Raw genomic sequence first — 11,657 nt, 5'->3', positions numbered from 1 at the left:
CTTTTTCTCTTTTGTTCTTTTGTTTAATTTCATTCACTTATTTGTTTTTACTTATCCATTTATTCAGTAACTCCTTATTCATCCATTCATTGATTTACTTGTTCCCTTATTCACAAGTAGATGTATTTCTTTTTTTCTTGTTTTTTTCTTCATTTGATTTTGCCTATCCATTTCCTGTTTTTCACCAACTGCTTGTGTATATTTTCACATTTTTATGTATTTACTCATATTTATTTTTTTCTCATTTTTATTCAATTCATTTTTTTGGTTTTTACCTTTCTGCTTTTCCGTCCATTTATTCAGTGACTCTTCACTTCATCCATTCATTAATTTACTTGCATACTTCTTCACACATTTATGTCTTTACCCATTTTTTTATGTTTTCTTTTCTCATTTTTATTATATTATTTTTCATTATCTTACTTTCATTCATTTTACTTTCATTATCTTACTACTTTTCCCCTTTTCTGTCCATTTTTTCAGTAACTGATTTATTCATCCATTGTTCATTTATTCACATGTTCATGTATTTAGTCATTTTTTGTTAAGTTTTAAATGACTCATTTTACTTCTCCATTTTTATGTATATTTATTTGATAATGTATTCACTAATTTTTCAGTCCAACAGATTGACTCATTTATTTGGTTGCATTCACCCACCGATTTATTATAGATTCATCTATTACTTTTCCAAGATTTTACATTATGAGAAAGGAAAATATTTTGAATAAACAAACACACAAAACTTGAACTAAACACTTTACTGGATTTTGATATCTATTGATAAATGCACCCTATTGTTTTCTTCTCTGCACTTTACATCCGGCCCAGTGCGACGCTCAACTTCTCATTTCTGTCAATTGCTGATCCGTCTGTTTGCATTCGACCTGCGCTTGGTGAGTTTGCACGCTCAAAGCTGCACATCACTTTTAAGATGTCAGTCTGCACTCGCACATCCCGTCCTTACATTTCAATTTGCACTCTTTCTTTTCAACTCGCACATCCTGTTAATACCATTTACGTTGCTCTGCACTGTTTACCTCTCGTTGCAATCACACATTTATTATTTGTTGTTTTTGAAATTCACCCTGCAGGGAAACACATCTCCAGAATGGACATATAAACAGTGAATCTTTATTTTATTCATTTATGTATGAACTACATACATGTATGCACCTATTTATCTGCACTTTGCCATGTTGATATTCTAATTCACCACTTATTTACTAATTTTACAATACATTTATGTATTTACTTATCTTTTTTGTCATGCATTGTCATGCATCATTTGTTTTTTAATTGCATATTTGTATTTTCTTATTCACTCTTATTTGTGCCATCGTTGTGTATCTATTTACTTGTTTTCAAACATTTATTTTTCAATTTATTTACTTTTTACTCACTCATTTATTCTTACTTATCTATTGATTGTTCCATCTTTTTTTAGTCATTTTGATGTGAATTGAAAAAACCTGTTTGATTTAAATTTGATTTGTTTTTTATTTTTTTGCTACACAGATGTGTACCGTTCCCACGCCAACACACACACTGCAGACGCACAAAGTATATAATGGTGTAAACAAAAAAAAAATACCTGCGAGGCCGGTAGAAGTGTGTGACGAACAGGATGTGGCAGAGGAGGTGAGTAAAAGATGGTGGGGGTGAAGGTTGCAGAGGGGAGGTGGGTGGAAGGGGAAGCAGGGAGGAAGATGCATGACTAAGCTCGTCTTCAGAGCATCAACGGGGAAATTTTGTTCGACACTGGAGTTGTGAAATGGAAAAGGAGCGATGAGACTCATGGAGACGGAAGAGGCGGTCGCTATCATGACAACGGAAGGGGGATAAATAAAGAGACAAATAAGAAAATAAACAAAGGAATGAGTTGGAAAAAATACAGATGGACAACAAAAAAATTAAACAAAACAAAGGCATTTATGGATATGTGTAAAAAAAATGATCATGTGAAAATTTTTAATGTTAAAAAAAAGTGTAAATAGTCTGTTTTTCATATAAAACATTGTGAGGGAGGTCGATGAAAAAGGGTTTTGTAAACAAAAAAATGTGATAATATATTTCATATAAACATACGTAGATATGTCTAAAGATTTAGTATTACACAAAGATTTTTTAAATGTCTAAATATTCTGTTTTGCATATAAAAATGTATGTTAAAATACATTCAAGCAGACATAAATATGTTTCAACATTTAAGGAAGTGTGCTGAAAATAAATGAAAAAAGGGTTTTGTATAATAAAAAAATAAAATACTCACTTATATATATATAGATTCATAACTTTGAAACATATATGAACATGCATACATACATGTGGCCAAAATAAAAAAAATAATTCTATCAAAAATTTTAAACAAACTAATTAAAATTAAAATTAGAATTAAAAAAAATTTAATCAAACAAACAATCAACAAACAAATAATACATATATACAGATAGACCTACAAGCACATATAAACCAAAACAAACATACATGACTTTACATAGATACATAGATATGTCTAATATATATATGTGTGTGTGTGTGTGTATGTATATATATATATATGTATATGTATATATATATATATATACATATACATATATATATATATTACAAATATAGATCCATAAATGTGTTGAAAATAAATGAAAAGAGGTTTTTATGAAATAAAAAAGGTTGATTATTATATATATGATATTATGTTATATTTGATATAAACATATTTTGATATATACATACATTCATATGCACGTAAACATATTTGAGAAGATATAAACCCTGAAAATATTTTAGAAGAAAAAATTGTATATGTCTGCACATAGATATATACACAACTAATCGTATCAAAAATGTAGCACCTGAATCATCCACAATAACAGCAACAACAACAATAATAATAATAATAATCATAACTAATGTAATAATAAATTCAAGTAGCCTTGTATATGTATAAATGTTTTTGAAAATAAAAAAAATGATTCTCTGGAATAAAAAAAAAATGTTGATAATATACTTCATATAAACAATGATAGAAATATACACACATTCATATGCCCATAGATATATTTGAGAGGGTATTAAGATTTAAGGCATTATATAGAAAATGAAAAACATATATGCATACATGAATACATGTAGCCTAAATGAAAAAGAAATTAATTTTTATCATAAACAAAAAATAAGCATAGATACAGACAGATCTACACATACACACAAACAAACATACATACATACATACATGAACTTTTATTCGTACAAACAAAGATACATTTGAAAATAAAAATTAAAAATAGTTGCAGAAAAACATCTGTGGATATTTTGTTTTTCTCAAAGAAGCATTCATTATTCATCATTCATTAAATACAATGTAATTAATTTATCAAGTAATCTCATACCAAATGTTTAAATATATATTTCCTATGTGCCTATACATACATTAAAATATTGTAACATATTTCTTATGTATATACATTTACCATATACATATATACATATATATATATATATATATATATATTGTTCACAAATACACACATTCATAAATGCAAAGACACATTAAAAAAAAATTAGAAGCAATTAAAAAAGATAAATAATGTTTACAAATATATATTTGTTTTATACAATCAGAACAGGCATATAAGTACATTTGTTAATTCTTTATTACCTCATTCATACATTAGGTTGTTGATTTAATTCACCCGTGTTTTGTTTTTTTTTTTACATATTTTTTTTATTAACTCACTAATTCATTGATTGATCCAAAATCTATAATTGTTCTTTATTTTTTTTGCATTTGCTCATTTTCATGTATATACTAATTCATTACTCTATTCACTCATCAGCAAGCATACAGGTAGATGGAAGCTCCTGCTGGCATCACCTCCTCCAGTGCCTACAGGGCGGCCACAGGGACGTCTCCCCATCACTCCCTGCAGCTGATCGGTGCTGTTGGAGTTCGCTGTTCTTTCTCCGGCACCCGATTTTCCTCCTCAGCCAGAGGAGCTGACTTTCACTGCTTCCTCTTTGACTGCTTTCTCCAACCTGCCTCCAGTCACTCCTGCGTCCCTCAAGAGGTACATGGTTGGCAACCCTTCAAAACCTCGGCATCCCAGCTCAACTGGCTGGATGGTCTTCCAACCAGCTTCCCGACCCTCAGCAAACAAATATTTAGCCTTTTTGTACTCGAAAGCAGCCTTGATCCCCTTGATCTCCGCCTTCTGAAACAAAGTTGGTGCTGCTCTCTGCTGGTGGCGACTTTTTGGTATCTTGTTGACACTTCTTCAGCACCTCAGCTAACTTTCTCAGGTCCCAGTCGTGGAGCCATCTGTAGCGCCCCGGAGAGAAGGCATCGCAGTATTCCTCACTCCCAAAAAACTAGTGGGGGTTACCAGGGTAGGGAAGTGTAAAGCAAATCCTTGCTTGCGGCATCTTCCACAAGTCTGACCAACTGATGTTCCAGGCAGCAACTCCCTCCCAGCTTCCTAGCCGGCTCTGCGCCACAGCTCTTTAAGAGTTCTTCCTCCATCTTCACCACCACCATCTCCTTCCTCTCTTTGCAGTTAGCTTTGGACCAGAGGTGAGGCGCCTCCCCCTATTCTATTCCTGCTCTACCTACCTGGACTCTGCCGACGACCTCTTGAAGTTGCCTGTTCGACTTCTGTTTGGGCATTCCACTTCCAGCCCGTGGGAACCCTGGTGTTTGCACTCCTTACTGCCTGATCGGTGGACTCCTTCAGCCTGAGGACCAGCTCGGTCTTCTCTTACTGATGGATCGCAATGGCAGTTGGAGTGCGCTCTTCCCAAAGAGTCCTGTTTCGGACAGTCACCGTGGCAGCCTCGCCCACTTTCGGATGAACGCTTTGGCTTTTCCGTCCATCTTCCTTGCGGTGGATGAGGCAATCTCGCTCGTCTTCAGCGGCCACATTACCCTCCTGTAGAGGCTGAACTGCTAACACCGGACCTTGTACTTTCCTAGGAGTTGGCTTTGGTCAGTCCTTGCCAGGCTGTCTGTTGGCTGCTTCATGACAGTTTTACCCATCTGTTTGTCAGACAGCTTGGCGGTATGCTGCCTCCTCAGGCTTCTGATAGATTGTTCCACCACAACAGAAGTGCTGAAGTCGTTTCTGAGTGACAGGCTTTGTGACTTGATCTTCATTATTGCCCAAGCCATCAACTCATCCGTCCTTTTTAGGAGTCAAGCTGTACAAGGAGGAGGCTTGTGATGTTGTCCATGTAGCTCTTCAAACGGGGAAGCCGCTGACCAGATCCAACCATTTGTCTTGCTTCAATGAGCATTACCTCAAAGGTTGCCACAAACAAGATTGGCAAGATGGCACTGCAATACCTACCTGCTGCCACCCTGTGGTGAAGTCTTTGGGGACATGGCGCATCTGCAGGTCACTGAAGTAAGCCGTAATCAGCAGGTGTGGGACTAGTCCATATGCATTGGCAAGGTCCAACCACATGTCATGGAGGTCAGTCTTCTCCAGGTTGGCCTTCTGGATCTGGTCCCGGATCATTGTGGCGTGCTCTATGTAGCCTGGGAAACCTGGGAACTGTGCTTTCTGGCAGTTAGTGTTGTTGTAGCCATTCTGTAGGAGACAGGTGGCCATCCTTCGAGCCACTACAGAGAAGATCCTTCCTTCTATGTTTAGCTACATGATGTTTCTGAATTGCCTTATATTGTCACATGTTAACTCCTTGGGGGTGAAGACGCTACTGCTCTTTGCCATTCCAGTGGGATAATTGTTTCTTCCAGGCAGTTCTAACCAGGTAGCATAGCAGTGCTAGCACCTTGAAGCAGCTCTTGTAGAGCTAATAGGGGACTCCATTGGGGCCAAGGGCTAAATTAATATTAATATTATTCACTTATCTATTTTATGTTTTTTTTCATTCATTAAATCATCTATTCATCCATCTATTTTTCTATTTTCTATTTGTTAACCCTCTTATTATGTTAAGGGTCAATTTGACCCATTGGGTCAATGGGTGAAATGGGTCAAATTGACCCTTAACATAATAAGAGGGTTAATTTCATCATCCATTCATTCATTCACACATTTTGTGCCACCATTCATTCGCTTGTCCATTTATTTATAAAATTGATTTTAAATCATCAAATGAAAAAAAAAAATATTCATATGTATTTCACTTGTTTGTTTATTTATTCTTCCGTTTTGAGTCCCTTTTTCAGATACTAATTCATAATCCATATAATTTTGGTTTCATTTTAAACCCAGTGTTATTAGATTCATCCTCATCATCGCCTGAGTTCTGAAATCATCCACTCACTCGTTCATTCACCCATTTGGTTCACTTGTTTCTGTTTTCCGGTTTGAAACCGATCACCCTCTCGTTCTTCAAAATGATCACGATGTTATTCCCCTCCTAGCCGGCAGAGGAGAACGGACCTCCTCCTCCTCTTCTTCCTCTTCCATATTTACCAAGAGCCGGAATCCGACCAACTAATTTCAAGAATGTCTCAGTGGCTTCGTTTTTTATGTCGATGACCCATATCGCAGTTTTTTCTTTCCACCCCTCGCTTCTGGAAAACAAACAGGAAGTGGTTTGTTTCTAGTTCCTGGTAGAGGTTGCCAGAACGGAGGGAACTTTCCTTCCACTGATAATTAAAAAAAAGATATATTCAAATAAAGCAAATGACCTTGTCGTCAGACATGAATGAGATGTTCAGCTTTCATTTAGACCAAAAAAAAAACCCCAAAACATTCCTCGGCCGGTATTTCGTCCACAGGACGTATAGTACTACATTACGGAGAGGTGTTTTTGTTTACAATGCCTTCACCATGGCAACGACGGCGCTTTGCAGTAGCCTCAGTCAGACCCCCCCCCCCCCCCCACACACACACACACACACATACACACACTGTCAGAGTGCTTTTACATCAGCACCTGAAACCTGTCTGACTGATTTGAACGCCAGCGTCACCGACAGCAGAGAAGAAAAGACCAGAACAAATACTAACACAACCCACGACCCGAGAAGCTTCCTGGCACTTTGTAGTCCAATTGTCTTGGTGTTTTTGTAAAGTTAAAAAACAAAAGTACAAACAAAATATAAGCTTTTGTCTTTTACAAAAATTTGTCTTGGCCTTTACAAAAATCCAAACTTTCTGCCAATAGAAAAAATATAGAATCGAATAATCAATCTTAATCAATAAAAAATAGATATCTTAAAAACACAAAAGTCAACCCATTTTTAAATTATTATTATTATGTTTTAATGTATCAATAAATAAAAAAAGTATTTACATTTTTTTTTAATTTGCTTGATTAATCTTTCATTTTTTTTACATTTTTTCCATCAAAAAATAAATATATAACATTTCCAAGACCCACAAAGCAAATAATGATAGTAATAATAAAAAATAAATAAGCAAACATGTGAAAGGCCTGATGAGCACTGTCCATAATACAGTTGTAGTTAAAAACCTTTCGTCTTTTCACTTAGACACTAATGTAGTGTGTTTCTATGGAAACAAGCTTTTCAATAAAATGAAATACAGCAACAATGTTTTCTTATATAAATAGTAGCGTTGATTAATAAATATGGAGTCTCACACTGACGTCAGTCTCTCCTCCACCCCAACCCCGTCAGAAGTTCTGTGATGTCAACCTTCAGGTTGTTTTTGTTATGTTTTGTTTTGGAGGAGGGGGTATCTCAGTCAGGTTCCAGGCTGGTCCAAGAGGAACATCAGAAGGTTGGAGTTCATCATCTCCAGCTTCCAGTTCTCCAATACTTCCGTTACCGTCATCTCGGCGAGCAGCCGGACGCCCGTCTCCATCGGGACCTCCGCCCAGCAGCTCTCCTTCTTTTCTTTCTCATCGTTGCCCAGATCCACGTGGCAGGTGAGCACGCTGCCTTTGGGCCCTTTCACGTGCAGGGTCACTCGGCCGGCCCGGCACGGCATCTTAGTGCACGACAGGTGGAGGTTGACGGACAGGTAGTAGTTGCCCTGACGTCGCAGCACCAGGTAGTTATGCACGGGCTCGAAATCAATGTCGCTCCTCACGCTGCGCTGGGTCCACACCATCGTGGCGTTCCGCACCATGCCTGTGGAAGGAGGCAAATCATGTGACTATCGGTGTGTTTTTTAAAATAAAAAAATATACAAAAAGCCGGAAAAACGGCTTTTCATTTGTTTGTTTTAATAAAAAATAATAATGAATAATCGATCTTAATCAATAAAAAATAGATATCTTAAAAACACAAAAAGTCACCATTTTTACATTATTATCATTTTGTTTTTATGTATCAATAATATTTACTCATTGACTTCCACTGGTCGTGTGGCTAGTAAACCATTAATGGTGCGCATGCGCAGTGGGGTAACTCTAATCAAATCACTTTGACAGGAGGTTAAAAATAAATTAACTTAAATTAAAAAAAAGGTTGATGACTTACTGTTTTGGGCCGTAAGGAAGACGAATTGCGGTATCTGAAGGAAAATACAGAAGGAAGGGATGTCAGCACATGTGTACATTTTTTTGATTTGTTTTTAAAGAATGAAGTCCACTTTTACCTTGTCCCCGGTGTTTGCCGCGCTCTGCCCGGTCTTACTGGCGTCGACGGTCGGTAACGGGGTCTGCGGGCCGGAGCGCGTCGCCAGCAGCGCGCCGCAACCCGCCGCCGCGGCGGAGAGCGCCACCAGCAGCAGCACGTTGGTCACGGCGAGGAAGAGCAGCAGGCTGCGTCTGGAGCTGCGGCCGCCGGCGTCCTTCTGCGCAGCCTCTGCGTCCGGCTCCTGGAGCCCGTCCGCCATCAGCAACCTGACGTCCGAGTTTTGGGTTCCCGGTCCAGGGTTCGGTGTGTGTGCGTGTGTGTGTGTGTGTGTGTGTTCCGTCGGTGTCCGTTAATCAGGTTAAGTGGCGTGACCGTGGTGTGACGCCTGCTTTTATGCACTGCGGGCGGAGGAAAAGCGCGGAAGTCATGGGTTTCCCTCTGCACCCTCCCCCCCCCACCCCCCACAACACACACTTTTACTCACACACACACACACACACACCCGCCCTGCAGTCAAGCGCTCGGAAACTTCCCCAGTTGCGAATGCGTACACCGCTGCAATGGAAAACGAAATGTGTGTGTTTGTGTGTGTGAAGGTTTCGGATGGGCAGGGGGGTGGTGATTTCTGATTGTTTATGTTTTTAATCAGAATGAAATAAACTAAATTTAAATTTAAATTCAACTCATTGTAATGTAGTTGTAACCATATTTGAATTAGTTGACTCAAGGTTGTTTGTTGCAAAAAATAAATGAAAAAAGGTATATAAATGTTTTTTGCATATATATGTATGTATATTTATATGCTCTTATATATATGTATATTTATACACACAATATATCTAATGTATATATTTGTTTTTTGCAACAAACGCCCTTGAGTGTTTCGGCTATAATGTAATATTGGAAATGTATTTTGAGAGCAATATACATATAGTATGTTACTATGCTAATTTATTTACATAGATTTACATGCATATTTTCCCACATGGATCAGTGGTTTAGCTCTTATGGCAGCAAAATGCTTCCTGGTTCACTTCCTGTGGGTTCTTCCGATCCGGCGTCTCGGTGTTCCCCCGCCGTATCGTTCCCCCCCCCCCGTGCACGCCTGGATTCTCCCTGTGTTTCCCCCAAAATCTGCAAAATCTGTCATGTAGGTTTTGCTAAGTTTTCAAACTACATGTGTTTTTACACTGTAATAACGCAGATCATAAACAAACTTCAGCAAAATGGCTGTTGCGCTGCGCACGAGGCGCCTATTTCTGTCGAGCTAAACGAAAGTCCCCTTTTTGATCCGGATGCAGGCCAGGCATCACGTCAGCGCCCCAGCAAAGACAAAACAAATAGACAAAACTCCACGCTGTCAGTTGCACAGGTTCAAACACGACTTGTAACAGTGGAAAAAAAAAAAGCAACAGGAACAGCAGGCTTCATGTCGGAGACTGAAACTCAGGAGTTTCCAACTTTCATTATTGACATGTGAGGAGCCCCGGCGTCTGCATTGGCGAAAAAAAAAAAGATTTGATCGAGACATCTTCTATCTTCTGCTTTGGAGAAGTGGTTTCGCCGTCAGCAGAGGTCACGGATGGAATGGCTTTCAGAGAAACAGGAAGGGACTGGATGCGTTGGATAATATTTAAACAACGGAACCTCGGGTTGAATTCGTTCTTCCATCCGCTTTTCCTTTTGAAATCAATGTAAATCCCAGCGATCTGTTCTCCAGCACCAAAAAACAAACTGAACTCTTTGCAAACGTGTGGGTTATTTAGAGCTAAAATACCGAAAGGGATTCACAATCCCTGCATACGTCATTGTCCTACTTGAACGATAACAAAATTCCCCAGCATATCTTAGTTTGTATGAAATCTTAAAATAAATGACTTCTCACGTAGGCCGCCATTGTTGTTTACGTTGCAAATGTCATCTACGTAGTGACACAACGAGATGAAAGAGTCACAAAGACGCAAGAGTCAGCAAAAGCTGCGGATGTGCGTGTACCAACTGCGTTGCTATTCCAGCAGAACGTTGCTATTTCCTTTTGTGAGGAGCTCCTGCTTTTGCCATCGGCTGTTCACTGCAGACATCAGGGCCATGATCGCATTAGTTCCCAGTCTTTCATCAAATGCCACTTCTGCAAAAGCAGTTTTTTTTCCTCCACGCAGGACAACCTCCAGCATCTCCTGTTTGTGGAAGAAAACTGGATGCAGGGCGTTTGGCTTTAGCCTCCGTTTAAAACAAGAGCGTGAGCTCTTTCCGAAGCTTAGCTCGTCGCGAAAAGCGTCGGGATCCTGAGAAAGTCGTTCAGTCCACAAGCAATTTCACACTCTTTTCCTCTCTTCTTCTTCCTTGGAAAGCTTTGTAGCCTAGCATCAGTCCCTTTGGTTCTCTTGACATGCACAAAAATAGCACAATGTGGCACAATCAGCGTATATACTGTACCGAGCCAAAGCTAATGCTAGCAGAAAGCATGCATCGCGCTAGACAAAACAACGGTGGTATCCCTGGGTTTTAAAATATGTGTTCTAAATTGCAATTTTTAAAGAATTAACTATTCATTATGCTTTTTTAAACAACACATTCTAGTATGACACAAACAGTGAGGCGTATTCTGGTCTCTGGTCAGATGGGCGCTCCTCGAGCAAGAAAAAAAATCCAGTGATATGTTGTTCTTTGTTGGAGAATTTTCCAAAAATGTTGGGTCAATTTTCTTCAATCATATTTCTCATGCTGTCCTCTGCTTGCCTTGAATTCAAACAAAGCCAAACACCAACACCAAATCAGAATGCAAAAGTAAAGTTTTCTCACATATGAGACCCTTACTAATGCTAATGCTAACGTCTATCTCCCTCAACCTGTCCCTCATGAATCCAAACTAACAATTACTTTTCTACTTCTTCTAGGGCTTGAGACCTATGTTTCGTTTACGTATTTGCCCCTTTAGCCACGGCAGCCATCTTTAGCTAATTTTTGTCCGTCAGGATTGCACAGATGGTTGACTTAGCCATGTCGCTAACACCGCGCTAACGTTTAGCCTTCCTCAGATCATCTGTCATTCTTAACTTCTTAATACAAAAAGCACAAGCATTTTCAACTTTTTTTCAGAGCACAAAGAAAGCACAAAAAGGCGCTATAACAATACAAA

The 11,657-nt window shown here is 38.6% G+C and overlaps 1 protein-coding gene across 1 annotated transcript; it reads right to left on the bottom strand.

Annotated features, from left to right (window-relative positions):
* Window positions 1-7,428: 7,428 nt before the first annotated feature.
* On the bottom strand, window positions 7,429-8,861 carry LOC147213814 (uncharacterized). Its single transcript, XM_086142731.1, has 3 exons — window positions 8,538-8,861; window positions 8,420-8,453; window positions 7,429-8,068 (listed from the first exon to the last, which is right to left on the bottom strand). The coding sequence occupies exons 1-3, from the start codon at window positions 8,775-8,777 to the stop codon at window positions 7,680-7,682; spliced, it is 663 nt and encodes a 220-aa protein (XP_085998857.1). The 5' UTR covers window positions 8,778-8,861; the 3' UTR covers window positions 7,429-7,679.
* Between the last annotated feature and the right edge of the window lie 2,796 nt (window positions 8,862-11,657).

Source organism: Fistularia commersonii, chromosome 35 (genome assembly GCF_037954325.1).
Source record: "Fistularia commersonii isolate RoL2024-O1a breed Wild chromosome 35, RoL_Fcom_v1.0, whole genome shotgun sequence".
Lineage (NCBI taxonomy): Eukaryota > Metazoa > Chordata > Actinopteri > Syngnathiformes > Fistulariidae > Fistularia > Fistularia commersonii.
Note: the sequence above shows the minus strand (reverse complement) of the source record. Positions and strands in the feature narration are given on the sequence as shown.